Source organism: Trichoplusia ni, chromosome 21 (assembly GCF_003590095.1).
Source record: "Trichoplusia ni isolate ovarian cell line Hi5 chromosome 21, tn1, whole genome shotgun sequence".
Classification (NCBI taxonomy): domain Eukaryota; kingdom Metazoa; phylum Arthropoda; class Insecta; order Lepidoptera; family Noctuidae; genus Trichoplusia; species Trichoplusia ni.
In genome coordinates this window covers 5,481,823-5,501,070 of record NC_039498.1, presented here as the reverse complement: position 1 = coordinate 5,501,070, position 19,248 = coordinate 5,481,823, and the positions used below count along the sequence as shown (strand labels likewise).

The following is a 19,248-nucleotide window of genomic DNA, read 5'->3' as shown; positions in this document are numbered from 1 at the left end:
TTATTTAGTATTTTATAATATTGTGCCCTACCAAAATACCTTAGACAATAACGACTCATTTAAATTACGCGACAAATTTCGTACGATTTGCAATGCATTGCGGAGTCACCCAGCTCTGCTTTCAAAAGTGATCTAACTTCACCGGTAATGTATAACAAGTCGCGCGATATTCCTCGCATCGCCTAGATTCCGGTATTTACAATTGCCGATGAATGACTGGTTTGACACTATTCTTAACAACACAATAATTGGAAATTCAGTACGGGGCGGATCACTACATTATTTCCTCGACTCCCGCTGTTAGAAACTTAATCCTTGTGAAACATTCAAATCGCATGCAGAAAGACACCCAGACTCAGGACAAGCATTCGAGGATCACACAAATGCTTGTCCTTGGTGGTGATTGAAACAGCGACACTTCGCGCTCAGTGGGTTTGGCGGGATGACCTCAACCACTCGGCTATCCGTACAGTCAGATCACTTACTATTAATATAGTTCACCGTAAAACTAAATCTTATTTCCGATCAACCATTGGCAATTGTAATAAGCAGAATTTGGGCCTAGGTTTATCACATAATATTTACAAAATTATTCTAGAATCACTGTACTTAGTAACTTATGGTATTGTTACTAAGACGCCTTAGTTATAATGCCTTATATAAGTCGAACCGACTAATATCAATGTTGGCATGATTATTTAATAATATAATTGAGACACACTGAAAGTACTATTTTATACGTATGTATATAACTCAAAGTGATATTTACATGTAGACCTAGATTAAAAGTAAATAATTCTGTAAGTGAAAATTACTAACTCTCTTGGACAAAAGCAACAATTTCTCAAAATAAAAATATCCCTTAAAAATCTGTCCTTCACTCACACAAATTTTGAAAAGAAAATGTTGAATTGTCAATTCAATAAATTTCTTGAAGCAGAAATTTCTAAAAACCTTGCATTTTTTTTCCTTCATACACATTTTGAATTGAAAATTCAACATTTTCGGAAGGACAATTTTTGTAAGATTTTTTTTGCAATTCATGCAATAAGATAAATGAATAATTGTCAAAACAATTTCTTTCAGAATGTAGTAAAATTATAAAAGAACGTAAATCATCCAATTTCTTCATACAAAGCAGTTTTTAATAGAATTTTGTAGATTCAGTGTGTCCTATAGCAGAATAATATGCTGATACAAGCACTTGTTTTGAAGCCCAACGTTTATAAACTAAACTTATAGAATTCCCCCACGATTTCACGGGGTCAATAAACGTGGACTTGACTAAAATGGGGGTGTAAAGTCGTGGAATAAAAATAGATATTTAATATTACTTTCAAACGACGAGCGACAAAACAAGTGTACACTTAGAGTAATTTATTTTATATTATTAAAAAATGTACAACTAAATAGTGTAAATATTCCAAAAGATTCGAGATTAAACTCGGTTTTATTTACATTATTTCTCTATTGGTAGCTCACAGTGTCCTCGTTATAATCGTATGATCAGTTTCTTGGGGTCATTTGACTAAGACTTTTATCCCATTGACCCCAGCAGGGAGTTTGGACTCCACAGGACAATGGCATTTTTTGGCGAATTGTGGCAACGGGCACCTATAAGTCTTATTAAAAGAAGCAATGTATCATTTTTGTTTTAGTTATTTTACATCGAAATATTTCAGGGGTTATAGGATTCAACGTGAATTCAAATGACCCCAAATCATCTTGTGTTTTAATCAAATAATCTTAGTTATTAAGTTTTGTATGCGAAAGCGTTTTTCATGAGCGAAACTTTGTCAGTCAATTTATTATTTATTTGGTTTTCATATTGTACTGCTATTTTTATGTTGTCCAGGAAATTATTGTATTTGAGCATCGATAAAAAAAACTATTTAAGAATTGAGTTCTTTCGCCTTTTTTAATACGATTAAAACAATATAACCTTCCAAGTTCTTCTAATTATATATCATATAAATTATTTCATGAGCCAGGCAACCCAATTGGTCTAAATTAAATAATAACGATTGGACATCACTAAATGTCTTGGACTTGGTAAACAATAAATGCGAATCCCGTGGGTTAAATGACTTTATATTAACATATCTTACCCACATTTTGTTAGTCGAAAGATCATTAAGGTTGAAATGAGGTCTACATCAACCTCAATTAGGTTATAAGACCCCATAATTACTGACTGTTGAGGTCAGGTGTTATAAAAATAGTAACATCTCCGTCTATCGAGACGGGGGCAATTACAAGCCCCCTTTTATATATTTTTTTCTCAAGACAATACTTGTTTTACACTTAGGATAAACAGACGTAAGTTTCCCCACATCGAGTCAAAAAAAAAAATTTAACCCCACATGGTATCAAAAGACAGGACCAACTCACATGGGGTCAAAATCTAACCCAAACAAATTAGACAAAACTTCACCCCATATGGGGTCAAAAAACGTACCTATACCCGATATGGGGGTCTTTAAACGTGGACTTTACATTACCTTTAGACGATTCGTACGTTATATCCGATGTTGTGTGTGTGTTACCCCCACGTGCTGTCGTACTTGGTCCATTCGAAATCTGGCGCGAGGTAGACGCGGCGGCCGCGGACGAAGCACGTCACTATGCCGCGGTAAGCGGTACGGGGGACCCCACTCTATAAGGAGAATAAAAAAATTATACATAAAAAATCTAAATACTCACGTATTTAAATGTCACTCCATTCAAATTTTATCATAATCGGCCTAGCTGAATTTATAGTTGTGAATTGCACTGTCATCGCACAATATTCTATGTATATTTGTATGTCTGTTTTGTGTTCTATATGCGACATAAACGAGAGCAAATGCTTTCTTTAATTCTATAAAATGTTATTTTCCCACGTTTTTATACACTCAATTTCTTGTTTGTTTGTTTGCCGTTCGGGTTGGATCAGTTTTAAGGGACTTCCCGATATCTATCCCCTTTATTTATGTTGTCCGCATTTATTTATAAGCTAGCAGGCTTACATTTTTAGCCTAGCTTCAAACACGATGATAATGCAATTTACAATACAACTATAAACGGTTGGACCGATTTAGATCATTCGAATGGAGTGACAATAAAAAACGTGGGTTTTAGATTAAATTTAAAAAAGTTTAAACGTATTAATCCTAGCTACATAAATGTGAAAGAATTTTTGTAGACATATTCTGGAGATATTAGAAGTAACATGGGATACATTTTATGAAGACTTTACGAAAAATTAAAAAAAAAGTGTCAACGCCATCTAGCGGTTTAGTTATGAAGTTGCAACCCTGAGTTCTGTTATATCGTTGCACTGTTTTACCGACGGTCACGTCAATATCCAATCATGAACAGACATGAAATACCGCGCGCTGCAAACTGAAGCCCACGCGGACGGAGTCGCGGGCATCAGCTAGACACTACATATTTTAACGTTCTATCCACAGATATCCCTATCCACATATACTGACTCGGAAGTCGTCCATGAGTCCCAGCCTCTTGGCGGCGCGCTGGTAGGTCTTGGCGTTGGAGTACAACACGGTGACGGGCGCGGACGCGGGCGCCGCCGACATCAGCTGCTCCGCCGACATCACGGGCAGGGAGTACACCTGCGCCGACAGCGACGAGTCGTATTGCTCCTGGGGAACAAAAATTTCAAAATTCATCATCATCCTAGCCTTTCCCAACTAAGTTGGGGTCGGCTTCCAGTCTAACCGGATTCAGCTGAATGCCAGTGTTTTATAAGGAGCGACTGCCCATCTGACCTCCTCAACCCAGTTACCTGGGCAACACGATACCCCTTAGTTAGACTGGTTGTCAGACTTTTCAAGCTTCTGACTCTATTTCTATTTCTTACAGGTGATAATCAAAGAATTTATATTACCTCGGCTCGGGTCAGCCATTAATATAAATGAAAACAACTCACCTTATACAAATAAGTGAGATTCAGTTTCGTGAACTCGACGTACTCCATATTTAGTTGAATGTTTCTTAAATGTATGTCGAAGAACAGGCCTTTACTGACGCCCACCTGTGGGAAAACAGATAAAATTCTTAAAAACATATTAATATGCATATAAAACAAATAAAATTAGTCAAGTTCGTAATCTTCGTATATTCTTTGGTCAGACCAATCTTTGCAATGTCCAATAACATATACTAAAAAAATGTTAATGCAAGCATATAATAGCGGACAAACGCGTCAGCTCATGGTTAAGAACTCCGGTTGAGTCCGAAACTAATCAGGCGATTTCGATAAATACGCGTGAGTAAACCGTTGCAACATTTAATAATAATCTTCCGCCAAAAAACCATTGACAAAATACAGATGGCGCATCGAACCCGCTTGAGGCACGGGCTTTCAATATCAAAAGATCAAAAGTCTTTTATTCAGATTAGGCTACTAAGTGGCACTTTTTGAAGGTCAGATTACATTGGACAGCACCCAGTTTCGCCCACCATCCCCCCTTCCTAAGTGCTTTTGCGAACAAACGCCGCAACAAACTCCCCCGCTCCCTTTGCTCATAATCATACTGTTTATTAAATTAGTAATATTTTAAAAAAAAGTTACGCGTGACGAAAATTTTTACCCAACCCCGATAAAGAAGTTTCTCTTCAATAGTTTTTTAATCTTACAATATTAAATTCTTTTTTCGGCCATCATTAAACGTGCTTCAGCCGTTGTCCTTACCTTTCCAAAGGAATAAGTCCTGGAAACTTCTGGTCGTATGCACGCCTTCCTGTCTATATTGACCGGGTTACGTAGCCAGTCGTCGAAGAAACTGAAAGGGAATAATAATAATTGTTAAAAAAAACCTCAAAAGTCTAATAAATAGTTTATTAGGATATCGTATTGAGTATCGAAACCTTACAAATCCATCCTATTATATGTGTTCTTATCCAAAAAGCACGCGTAGGCTGGTGTCATTTTTTTTTTGTAGAATTTTCACAGTTATCTCATTTTGGCATATTGGGTAGGCCTGAGAATCAGACATCTATTTTTCGCACCCCCATTATTTTCCCTAGAACTCATTTGTGTGGCCAAACAACGTTTGCAGGGACAGCTAGTAATAAGAATAAATAATTTATTAAAAAAAAACGACTCCTTCAGTAAGGATTTTAATCCTTGTGTCGCGGGGGATTCCACAAACATACAAATCACGTACACAACATCCAGTCTCAGAACAAGCATTCACGGATCACACAAATGAGTGTCAGTGTACCCATAAGGGTATACTCACGCGGCTGGCCACTTGGGCTCGAGTTTTGTCCAGGTCTCTCTGCGCAGCACCCAGCCCAGCCCGGGGAAGAAGTCGGTGCGGTGCAACAGTTCCGGGTGGGACATGTCGATCACCTCTTTCTTACCGTTGTCGTTCCACGCTGATATGCACCTTTAATAAGAGCAGGATGGATCGATGACATACGCCCTAGTATGCTTTATTCAAATTAATATAATCTATATATATACTAATATATAATACTAATATAATAGACGCTTAATACCTTGTCACAACGGATAGACATATTTAACTGTAGCCTGAATGATTTCACAAAAGCCGCTTATTTGACCTGTACCGACTAAGATTATAAGTTAATTATAATGAAAGGTGTTAAATAACTCTTAATTGGTCTATCGTTTATTAGTATTAAGTAATACTAATGTAACTGTATATTTTATGTAACTACACTATTGCATTTGGTATTGTCCTGTTATAATAGTTGTAAGTGGTTTAAATAAATAAATAAATAAATATAAAGCTGAAGAGTTTGTTTGTTTGTTTGAACGCGCTAATCTCAGGAACAATTGGTTTAAATTGAAAAATTATTTTTGTACTGAATAGACCATCGAGGAAGGTTTTAGGCTATATGCCATCACCATCGCAGGAGCAAGAATACAATGGAAAATGTGGAAAAAACAGGGCAGGTATAAATCATAACTTATATCTTCTAACCACGCGGACGAAGACGCGGGCAACAGCTATAAATAATATAATATTTTGGACAACATCCACACAACGCCATCTAGTCTCAAATTAAGTAGAGCTTGTTATGTTGTTATGAGTACTAGACAACTGATAAACATACTTATATAGTTCTAAATACATACACATTATAGATAAATTACACCCAGACACAGAACAAATGATCGTGCTCATCACACAAACATTTGTCCTGGGTGGGAATCAAACCCACGACCTCCGGGCTCCGGTATAGCAGGCAGGGGCCAACGAGACCAACAGGCCAGTCAATTCTTACTGTCTTTGTAATTAACGTCCACAGAGTTCTCAATATTAAAATGTTGTTATGAGGTTTTGGGCATTAAGGTCTCGGGTCGAGTCTAGATGAGGCTAGCATAGGACCGTAGAAATTGGCACGAGAAAGGGGAGGCCTATGCCCAGCTGTGGGATAAAGGATAAAGGCTTGTGGATGAGGATGATGCACCTATAAAGAGTATAGCAGACATTGTAATCACCTCATTGGTAACTATTTTTTTGTGCGTTCGGGATTTGCCGATGCACCTACTTCTTGATATCTCTGCATCATGCTTTGGTTGACTGGTAGATAACGCCTCAGGCATTAAGTCCGCCATTGTATATATTTTCATGATGAGAAGTAAAAATAAATAAATAAATAAATAAATAAATATGGGGATCAGGTGCACGAGTTATTTATAAAGAACTCGCAAAGCGTTTGTACGACTCCAATCGTGATCAGGCGGGTACGTATTTGCCTCGAAGAATTAGCATTGCCTACCAGCCTTCTGGCACGTTAAGACGACTTTTACAGGGATGAAGACATATTTTTCGACACTGTGTAAATAATATGTTATGTTTATTTTGTATTTATAAAACGCTTTCTTTTGACGATGGTTTTTGGACAATGAAGTACTATTAAAACCAAAAATACTCACCACAGAGTTTTATCCTTGAGTAGTAAAGGATACGTGCCCAGGAAGTATTCGAAGAAGTCGGGCGATATGTCAAGATCATCTGTAAATAAATAAGGATCATTAAACCAACTTCTACTGATGCTAGGGTAATCAAGGACCAAGAATTGGTCGCGGTATGTTGGACTGAATAGTTGTGTTTCTAGTGAGTAAACGGTTGCATCATTTAATAATGAATATTACTTCCCAAAATTTCTCCAAAAATAATGTACTACAAATAGTAACTTAATGTAAAATAAGCTAAATGCCAACGTTTTTAATGTAATATTTTATCAAATTTTTGACAATTTTTATAGTTGTAAATTGTATTGTCATAAGGTTGGAAGCTACATTGAAAATTTCAGCCTGCTAGCTTACCAGGAAGTACCTCAAAATTGAGTTACAATGATCCAATCAAAACAACAAACAAACAAAAAAGTGGGTTTATAAAAATGTGGGAAAATAGAGGAACGGAGACGCGGCTAGTTTCGGACCCAACCGGAGTCCTTAATCATGAGGCACGTCCTTAGTTATCACGGTTCGACTCGCGATCCCGCCGCGTCAGCTCATGATTAAGGACTCCGGCTGGGTCCGAAACTAGTCGGGCACCCTCGATAAATACGCGTGAGTAAACCGTTACATCATATAATAACAGAACTTAAATGGTTTGAAATAATGAGAAAGAGAAATTGTTCAAAATATTTTGAATAGATTAGTCTCAGATCGATAACAATAGCAAATTATTTTATAAATCTTATCACTCAACGCGCTACTGAAAATAGCCATGAAGTTTCTTGTCGCGCTAAAATGGTATTAATGATACCATAATTCAATAAACATACGATCAAATCAGATAAGGATATTTTTTCTCGCAATATTATTTGCTAGTCTCTGAAGGACATGAACTCGATTCAGTAGTGTTTCAGAGGGCATCAAGACAGCTCCTCTAGCCAATCTCATTTTCTGTAACCCATCACGTCAGAAAATAACTATGTATGGAAATGACATTTCATTTCGAAATGTCACGTGACTTTGATGTCATGTCATCTCCATACATTCGAGAGTTTTATTTGACGTTAATGATTTTGGAATTTTCACTCGACCCGAGGGACTGATTATACCTACTTTTCCGAGAGCTAACGCTATTAAATAGATCCAATTTGTTGAATTAACAAATCACATTCATGTCTCATGTCGAAAAGGAATCTTGTTCCCATTAAAGTTTTGGAGGAAGACCCTGGCGCCTTCTAACTAGCTAACACGACTCCAACTATGATTTCCAGCCAGAACCAAATTACATTCAAAGCCAGACCAAGATAAGAAAGGTCCTAAAGGACTCGACATGGTTTTTGAGGCACGAGAAAAAAAAACCTTAAAATACCTATTATTGTAGGCTATAACAATTTATGTCACGGTCACGGTTACTATACTTATCAGTAATAGTTACAACTATATTTCTTGTTAAAGCTTTCCTGTATCGATAGCACGGTATTTTAATATTATATTTTTATTTTTTATATAAAACCTTGGCTTATTCAAAACTGTTAAAAGTAAATCGAAAATCTAAAAATTATTTGGGACCAGTGAATTTATTTTTTCTGATGAATTTATGAATGTTTATTTCGTTTAAATTTTGAAACGTAATGAATAGAGCCGATTCTCCTGGTTACATTTCCGCTAAAATAACGAAAACATATTTGTAGACACAGGACTTGAAAGATCACGTCACAGGTAATCATTTTTTTTTTATAAAATTTTGGATGCTTATAAATCAAAAAGTGACCGATGTTGACCGATTTCTGTTTTGTTTAAAAACGTGACACTGTTTTCAAGTTTTAGAAATGGTTATTTACTGAATGAAGATACTAAACACTACGTACACTCGACCGCAATTTCAAAATCATTCCAACATTAACAGATGAATTTTGAAGCTGAAAATGATGAAAAGCATGAAACGAGGGGTATATTATTATTGAAATGAGTACGTCAACTATTTGTTTAATTGTTACGCTCTAGTAGTTGACATTAGTATGCCGCCATGTACTGTAGCAGACTCATTGTGAATACATTGACCTATTTAACGAACCGAAAACTTTTTCACTTGCAATTATGTATGTAAAAATAAACAGCACAGAGGTTGCCTACGAAAAGAACCAGTCAAATAATGTTGAAAACTGAGGTTTCTCAGGAACTGAAAAACTTGCAAACAAGATTAGTCTTAGACAAATTTTTGGCCGTAAGATACGCTGCTTAACCTTATTGTTTTAGTATTGTCGTTAAAGTGACAAAAATTAACCACGACTTTGAAATCCTGGTTATAAACTATCTGTCTATCAAGTTTCGTCTAAATCCGTTCAGTGTTTTTTGCGTGTAAGAGGGACAAACATCCACACATATACATACAAAGTTTCGCATTTATCATATTGGTAGGAATTAGAGGAGCTCGTGGCTAAGCTACAACTGCACAAGTGGATCGATCACAGGTTAAGCTACGCTTCACCATCTGTGATCTGCTATGGGTGACCATCTGTGTCATACCTAAAGTAGCATAAACTACCATAAACCAGTCGATACGGGTGGCTTCGTTGCCCAAGTAACAGGGTTGAGGAGGTCAGAAATACTGGTACTGGTCTCCTTGTAAAACACTGGCACTTAGCTGCATCTGGTTTAACTCGCAGCGGACCATAAGATAATTGGAAAAAGGCTAGGATGATAAATATTAGTAAGTAAAGGATAGCAGAATTGGGTACGTTCTCAGCACATACCTTCAACAATGATGACAGCCTCATGTCCCAAAGTCTCGAACACATGGTTCAGAGCGAACTTATAATGGCGGGCGATCTTGTAGTAACCCCTGAACTTGACCTTGACCCTCGGCAGCGCGATCTCCGAGAGGTCAGGCTGTCTGACCACCGAGATTGAGGAGTCGAGCTCGGTGAAGCTCTTTATAACTTCGTAGGTTGCGTTGTGGCCGCAATCCTGGAAATGAATAGGAAAATGGGGTATTTTATTATTACTTTTTTGTGTATGGTCGCTTTGCTAAACAGAAGTCGGATCTCTTCCCAGCATTTATCTTTAAACAAGACGAACGTACAGTTAGGCAGAAATCTTATAAAGTACATCATTTTGTTTGGTAGGAGGTGCTAGTTTCAGGAACGACGACTTGGACACAAACGCTTGTCCTACGCATGGATCGAACACGCGACACATCGCAAACATTGACTTCAGCGTGGAGACCTCAACCACTCGGCTCCGTCCATGCAGTCACCTATCAACAGACTAACTACATCCCTCAAAAAAGGCTATGAGAGTTGAGATATACAGATATCTTTAAGATAAGCAAAACTGGTAATGGTGGTAGGGTAAATGGTAGGGACCATCAAAACCTAGCCAAGGGACCGCATGAACTGAACAGTCATACAATTGTCAGTCACATTACACAATCGTTTATCGCATTAGGGCCAATATATTTACAATAGGGCTACTCGTACTTCGAGTCCTTATCTAATCTAATAAATTCATTAAGGCAATAAAAAAATACGATTGCGAGATTTCTTAGAAATTTTGAATTGATGAAAAATTCTAAAATAGTATCTCTCAAATATTGAAATTGGATAAAAATAGCTTGTTACAGGTATTTTGTTTTTAGTTTCTTTTTAAAAAATATTTTAGAACAACGACGGTTACGGTAAATCATTCTTTTTAAAAAATCAAAAGATTTTTTTCTGGTCGTTTTCCAGGCACTTTCAAAACGTTACAATTAACGTTTCAGGTCTTTGTAAACGCTGATTTCTTCAGGTTAAACTTCTTACGGTCAGTCCGTGGATAGGTGACCATCTACATTAGTACGCATTTTTGACAGTCGTTACGGGTAATTAGAAGTTAGAAACTGATAACCAGTTTTACTAATGGGTATTGTGTTGCCCAGGTAACTGGGTTGAGGAGGTCAGATAGGCAGTTGCTGCTTGTAAAACACTGATACTGTGTTGCATTCAGACAGACTGGAAGCCGACCGTAACATAATTGGGAAAAGGCTAGGCTGACGACGATGAAACACTTTGCTTTTCTGGATCAGACAGAATAGAAGGCAAAGAATGCAAAAAAAATATCCTTCAAACTTATTTAAAATCACAAAATATTTAACCTGTTTCGTTATTAAAAATAACGTGACAATATAAACACAGCTCGAAACGAAAAGCAGAGTTATAGAGTAGTTATAAAAACGACATTACGCGTTATCGCAACGGCGAGCAGTAAAACGTACGTAATTTATCTGATAATTGTAACCGCTTCGCTGAAACTAAATAGATGCTGATGGAATGATAAAACTTCTCAAAATTAGAGAATTTGAAAATTATTAAAAGATGTAACGGTTTACTCACGCGTATTTATCGGGGCAGCCCGACTAGTTTCGAACCCAAACGGAGTCCTTAATCATGAGCAGACGCGGCGGGATCGCGAGTCGAACTGGCCGCCGCGTCTTTAATGAATCATCTCACGATAGTTACTATCAAAAGAACTTCTAAATGTTTCCATTTTCCATTAATTGCGGTTCGAACCCAACGCTGGCTAATACCAGTACCAATGTGACTATTTCAATGTTATATGACTTGAAGTTATTAAAATACACCACTGACACACAGTGAAGGAAACCTGGCTTCCAAATATTGGAATCTGAAATTGTCTGGATTTAAAGGGCGACATATGAGTTTAAAAGTTTCTTCTTAGGGTAGCCAGTTAGGAAATGACAACTCTAGCTACGTATGTGGCGTAAACGTGTAAAAGCAATAACATTTATACTTTTTGCAGAATAAACTATTTCAATGTTTGGTTGAAGTGTACAGATATCACTAGGTAAACATGTCAAGGATTCGACGATCAATGAAAAACGACTGCAATTCACAGCGACTAACGACGGGGCAATTTAAGGCAATTTAGAAATTCATATGGAAAAAATGATTGTACACGCGTCAATTTTAGTTCAGTCAAACAGTCAAAGAGTCCCTCGAAGATAATTGCGGCAGACCACACAAAAAAGAACTCTCTCTTCTTTTGCAGTCAGGACCTCTTACCAGTTTCTTTGGATCTTACCTGGCTCACAATAATAGGGAAGGTCTCCTTGCTCGGTCGAAACTTTACGAGGTTGTCCAGACATCGTTTGACTGTTACCCTGTCGCAGGCTATCACCAATACAGGCAGTATTAGCTGATCGCTACCTGTAAGAAGACAAGCAAGTTAAGAAAATCATGATCGTAATTGTGCATATGACTTGAATATTTGTGAAACGGCTTCGCGACAGAAGGATTAAATCCTACGAGGGTCAGAGTGTAATAGACTGGCATGTATGGCTAGAACTAGCAGGTTCGAATCCTATCTGATTTTAACACTATTAATTGCATTCATCAGCCTAGCTTTATCCCAACATTGTTACGAGCGACTGCCTATTTGACCTTCTCAGCCAAGTTATCTGGACAAATAGATTCCCTTTAGACAGGTAGTCAGATTTTTCGTACCTGCCTACCCGATTTAACTTACCTTCCGAAACACGGATTAATTTTATTTCATTCTAAGATCAAATGAATAGTTAAAATATATTATTGCTATTTAACCCTTGTGAATTCCAGTCAATACAGTCAAACAATAAATGTTTTCGTAAGTATAATATAAACTACATATCGAAGTGGGCGTTTTGTTTAGATAGTACAGGAATTCAGTCGTATTTAACGTAACGACCTGAATATGCCTACCGCTGCGAGTCAAAACAATCAGGTTAATAATATAAACAGATACAGTGTTAATAGTTTATAGTAGTGGTATGTTTGTAAGTTCATAGCCTTCCAGCAGATCTGGCGGTTTTTGTACCGTCTAAATATTGTTGATAAATATACATACTATAATACAATAAAAAATGTTCAGAACCTCCTACTGTAAAAACGTCCCCGCACAATCCCCGCGTCAATTTTTGGATTTTGGCACTTCCCGATAAGCTAGGAGGCTGAATTTTTTAGGGTAGCTTCAAATCCGATCACACTGCAATTTACAACTATAAAAAGGGCTGGACCGATTTTTCTTAAAATTTGAATGGAGTGCACGTTTAAAAACGTGGATTTTTATTATCGTTTTAGCATCCACGATCCAAATAACATGTTGACAGTCAACGCTCAACACGAGACCGAGCCTCGAACCGAGAGATAACAATAGGCAAATATATGTTATCGATAAATATATGAAGGTATCGATAATACTATCGCAACGTTACGAATTCGTTTAATTATTATCGATTTTCTGCTTCTCTAATCGAATGTTTGGACGTTATCGGTTTTTACTTCAATTTGCTCAGCTTTTGCAGATGGATTTAGATTTTAGAAGCACCTTTTGACATTCACAAAGTGTTGGGTATACTGGGCATGATTTATTTAGGTAACGCTTCCTTAGCTTGGTAGATATACCTTCCTTAAAAACCGGTCAAATGCGAGTCGCAAGCGCATCCCTGAGGATAGGTAAATAGGCTGAAGATAAAACACTCACCAAGAAAATTATGACAAATAGAAACGATAGTTAACTTTAATCTTTATGTGTCGTTATATATAAAGCAACAGAGTTATATCATTAGTAAAGTTAACATTTTGTGTAGCAGGTTCGATCCACGCGTAGTGAAGGACAATATTTATGTGATCCACAAACGTTTGTTCCGAGTGCGGGTGTCTTTGCGTATGTGGATTAAATGTTTGTGAAAACTTTCGCGGTAAGGGTCAAGTTTGTAAGGTGGAGTCGTTTTAAAAATATAAACAAAACTTAAAAATACATATCTATTCTAGAAATCGTGTTAATTCATTGCTAATTAATTCTATTTACACCGCGAGTCCTATTTATCCCATTTGACTGTATGATGGAATAAAACGCACAATACTTACATGAATATAGATGAACCCTTAACACATAATACACCTTTTCGGACGTTTCATACGTAACCGTGTCTGGTCAGTTGTGATAAGTGGTAAAATGATTAACTCTACATCTGCTTGACACATGTGCACTGATAACAATTGCATACTTTTTGACGACCTCCGTAGTCGAGTGGCGTACGCACCGGTTCCAAGGTGTCGCTAGCTCTGAGGTCCCGGGTTCGATCCCCGGTCGGGTCAATGTAAAAATTCACATCTCTACATTGTCTCGGGTCTGGGTGTTTGTGGTACCTTCGTTGTATCTGAATTCCATAACACAAGTGCTTTAGCAACTTACTTTGGGTTCAGAGCAATGTATGTGATGTTGTCCGCATAAATATATAAAAAAAAAAAATGAGTTATATTGAATACTATTTTAACTATTTACAACCTGTTTTTAATATCGTATTTGATTTTATACTATTGTATTTGCCTAATTATATATAGTTAAAACTGACATAATTTCGTAAAAGCAGTAGGTTCTGAATTCGATTGAGCGATAATGGTCTTACACATAGTATACCTATTAATAAAAATCGGGCAAGCTATTTAATCGTTGTGGAGGGTGAATACTGTCACACTAAAAATATTTAATTCTATCTCGTTACATTCGTAAACAACATGGCTTTTTTGGCCATGGTAAAAGCCAAAAACATTTAGTTAGATCCAGAGATAACCGTTAACATTGTCAAAATATTATATGAATTCCGTTAGCACTTACGTATTTATCAAATTACCGTGAACCATATCAGCTGTGTCAATAGACTAACTTTTTTGGGTTCCGTTCCCAAATGGTAAAACGGGACCTCATTACTAAGTCTTCCCTGTCTGTCCGTTTATCTTCCACTAGGCTATAACTCATAAACCGTGATGGATAGAAATTCGAAATTTTTAAATGGTTTATTTCTGTTACCACTACAAAAACATATACTAAACAACTATATCACAGACTAGCTGTGGCCCGCGGGCCCGCCCACTACAAATCGAATATGATCCCACGGGAACATAAAATCGGGATAAAACCATCCTATGTGTTAAGACTGGTTATAAACTTTCTGTGTACCAAATTTTGTCTAAATCCGTTCAGTTTTTTTTGCGTGAAAGAGGAACCAACATCCATACATCCGTGGATACAAACTTTCGCGTTTAAATAAACTAGCTGTTACCCGCGACTTCGTGCGCGTGGTTAGGAAATATGATATTTTCTCGTAATAAATCGTAACCTATGTGTTAATCCAGGGTGTCAGCTAATTCCATACCAAATTTCATTAAAATCGGTTCAGCCGTTTTGACGTGAAGAAGTAACAAACATACACACTCAAAAACTTTCGCCTTTATAATATTATTGGGATAGTGGGAAGTAGGATAATAGTACGGAACTCTATGCGCGAGTTTGACTCACATATATTATTATAACCAATGTTTTTACAAAAGGTCGTTCATACACGAGGCGATATAATTATCTACTATCTGACAACCTATCTCCGTCGCGTGTGTTACAAAATCTCTATAACTTTGTATGGCGTTACAGACGCGAATAATAAAATTGTTAGGAAAATAAGACTTCTATTTGTCTCTTGTATACTTCACTAGATTTTCGCCCGCGGCTTCGTCCGCGTCGAGGTCGGTAATATCGCGTTGCCAAGAGAACTCTTCAAAAGTCCGGGATAAAAACTATCCTATGTTCTTTCTCAAGGTCAACTCTATGTCTGTACCAAATTTACCGTACAATAATCGGTTCAGTGATTTAGACGTGAAAGCGTAACAGACAGACAAACAGATACTTTCGCATTTATAATATATATTAATATTATAAGTATAAGTAAGGACGTTGCTTGTTGTACCGTTAACAATCGAAGTTGTTTAACACAATCAGAATTTGTAAGCAATTGTACATAAACAAATTTCTTAAGATGCTGTGGTGCTTTTTAATTATAAAATTCATTGCCGTCATAATAAGCTGGATTATAGATTTTATGGTTGGGTTGGGTGCATCCAAATGTGATTTTTTCCATTAAAGTTTTGGCCATCATTGTTCTGAATATGCTTGACAGTTAAGACATACTAAAAATCAATTCTTAGATTCATCAATCACAGAAAGATATTTTTATTTTATCATAATTTTTAGCAAGAGTATAACGGTGAAGTAGAAAGGTGAAACACTAATGACTCTAACCCACATTGCGGACACGGCGTGGACTTCTAACGACTAAAACTACCCCCTTCTACTGCTTAAGCCAGAGTCACAGGATAACATTATCAAACTAAGCAACTTTAACAACAATAAATTATTTGATTTGATTCATAAATTCTAACCGATGTCAGTTGCAACCTGTATACCTGTCTAACTTGTTTGAATGTATGAAAATATGAACTCTATTGCTTTCACATATGGATGATAATTAAGTAAATTAAAGTGATACAGTTACCCGTTCATATTTGTTTATTGTTAGTTTATTTAACATTCCACCAAGTTATGTGAGTTTAGTTTGTTGCATTGTAGGTACTAATATTTGGCAGTCTGAGTTTTAAGTTCAAGTTTTGTATATGTATGTAAATGACAACTATTCTGGGTTTTCCTACACAGATATCAAGATAATTGATAAAACAACCTATATATATTTATATATTTCCTTATGTCCAGCAGAGGACCTTGGTAAGCTGAATTGATTGATATTTCGCTGATAAATCGCATTTCTAATATCTGAACAAGATAATAATTAGCCTTATGATATTTTTAGCACAACCAGGTTTATAATCTTATCACCCTTAAATCGCACAACAAGATTGCATTTAAAGTTATTTCAATAAAATTTATTCTTTTATCTATTAAACATTATATTAAATTCCTATCTCCAGCTACAAAAAATATTTGTGAGGTGTGTGTATGCTAAACCCACACAACAAGATATTTTTGTTATTACCAAGGTCAAGAAAAGAGTTAGTAGAATAAAGTTTTTATCTAAATTTATTAAAACTAAAACATGTCTGGCTGGTTACAACTTGCATTGCATAACACGAAAAACAAGTATTTCTAATTTCAAAATTGATTGGAACAATAAATTTTGTAACCAGCCAGTGTAAGCAAATCTTTTTTTTTTATTGTGGGCACTGATAATATGAAAGAAGGAAGTACAGTATTACCAAATATAGTAGGACTTTTTTTATCATCCATAATTTTGTAAACTTTGTGTTTAAAAGTTAATATAATAAACATTTCCTATGAGACTACTACTATTCACAATGTTTAGAAATCCAAAAGTAAATTAAAATAAACATTATGTGAACAGCTGTATGGATTTGCATAAATAAATAAAACATATTTTACTTTACAAATATGTTTCCGATAAGTAGCCTTGGTATGTGTGCAGTATGTACCTAGAGTGGCATAAAATTGTTATTTTAGTTTAAAAAAAAAAAAAAGCAAAAGATAGTTTTACTCACTTTGTACACTCTCTATTTCAGGCTCAGTTTCTTCAAATTCATCAACTTTGACGACATCATTCTTATTTAAATGCTTTTTTACTTTCTCCAACAGTTTATTACTGTCAGCTATTTGCTCATCCATCTGCTTTTGTAGTTTTAATATCCTATTTTCTATTTCTATGGCTGCATGCTTTGGGCCAACGGTCTTCGGGACCTCTAGCACCGAGAAATATGACAATAACAGCCATAGGAACACCAGTGAGCAGGCAATTAACGTTATTTTCTTAATGTTCACACGCATTTTGTATCACAACTTGACAGACTGTTGTGTGAGAAAATCTGTGTTATGTAGCATTTATCTTATCCATGTTCCCATTGTATATACTCCCATTAACTGATAGACGCATAAGTAAACAAGCAACATCACTAAGAAGAATCCAAACCGAGTATTTCACTACCAAATTATTTCACTCCACGTAATCGTTTAATCACATTCAGGAACAAGTTCTAACGAGAAGACTCAAATAAACCAAGTAATTAATACTTCTACCGTTGATAAGCGTATAGTTTTCAATTAAAATAATTGAAATGTTACGATTTTATTCTTTAAAAAATCACAACAAACACCGCTCGTTTTCGTACGTGTGTACACGTCAAAAAACAAATGACGGCTGGCGAGTGACGTTTGACAAGTGGTAGCAGTGTGACCAGTGGAAACAATACTTTCTTGTACTAATTCAACCTACTGAAATGATAGAATCTTTCTCTACATTGCAGCATCGCGTCGGTAGAGTAACCAATTTGGTTTGAGATCGAGATGAATTTGAAATTTACAAAGAATGAACTGGATATCTAGTTTTTAGACAGCATAACTTTTATGTTTTAAGTTAAGAAAGTACAGCAGGAAAAATAAACATTCCAAGTTAATAACCTCAGTACTTATCTTGGTAATATCTTTACTTTCGACGAAAAATATTTTTACGATAATTTTTAAGAACGTTTTATGATTGCTTCATTACTACACATAACAATTACTGTATCGTCTACTTAGGTATTTTTATACAGCATTTATCAAATCCTACTATTGGGCAAAAGTCCTATTCCTTCTCCGCTATCTGTTAAAAGTTCTTGCCACGTAAGCTGCGCGTATTTTAGGATTTTTTTGGTTTGTATTAACATAATTACTTAGCTTCATGTATATATTTTTAAGTATCTTCCAAATCTGGGATTACAAATGTAGACAAGAAGGCTGCCGCGCTAAAACGGGCGAGTCCCATCAGCTGTATGGACAGTGACCGCTGGTCACCATACATTGTGAGTTAACCGATTTTTGGCTTTGCAAAGTTCGGCCTAAAAAGCGGTGCCGGGACAATCAAAATGCACACCGAGTGGGCAGGTTCCATGTGACCCAGGATAGAGAATCGTAGACGAAATTGGGGGAGGACTTTTCCCAGTTTTGGGACACAGTGGGCCACATAAAAACATTGTTTATAATTTGTTATGACATAAAATCCCGTCGGGCCACAATACATTTTCCCGTTGCACTATTGAACTTAATACATGTAGACGGTTTTTCCTCGTTGGTAAGAAATAAATTTATTGAAACCAGACTGACTTGTGGTTAGTAAGTACCTGTTTGTTAAGGTAAATAAACTTAAAACATTTAGAATAATGTGAAATTATTCTACCGTTTTAATACTTCACATTTTGTCGTGTTGCTGTCAATGTCCCATTGCCGGGCAAAGGCCTCCGAAGTGATGCTGATTGTGAATTGTAATTGGGCGATCTTGCTAATATTATAAATGCAAAAGTTTTTTATGTATAGATCTTGGTTCCTCTTTAAACCAAAAACCACTGAATTGATTTAAACGAAACTTACACAGACAGTCCCTTATTACTCTTGTTTACCTTAACCACTATTAACACATAGGATTTTTTTTATCTCAA

The 19,248-nt window shown here is 36.2% G+C and overlaps 1 protein-coding gene across 1 annotated transcript; it reads right to left on the bottom strand.

Moving 5' to 3' along the window:
• Positions 1-1,470: 1,470 nt before the first annotated feature.
• Positions 1,471-18,070, bottom strand: LOC113504095 (alpha-1,3-mannosyl-glycoprotein 2-beta-N-acetylglucosaminyltransferase). Its single transcript, XM_026886199.1, has 9 exons — positions 17,320-18,070; positions 12,023-12,147; positions 9,697-9,910; positions 6,917-6,995; positions 5,247-5,396; positions 4,697-4,787; positions 3,932-4,036; positions 3,477-3,644; positions 1,471-2,656 (listed from the first exon to the last, which is right to left on the bottom strand). The coding sequence occupies exons 1-9, from the start codon at positions 17,600-17,602 to the stop codon at positions 2,543-2,545; spliced, it is 1,329 nt and encodes a 442-aa protein (XP_026742000.1). The 5' UTR covers positions 17,603-18,070; the 3' UTR covers positions 1,471-2,542.
• Positions 18,071-19,248: the final 1,178 nt, after the last annotated feature.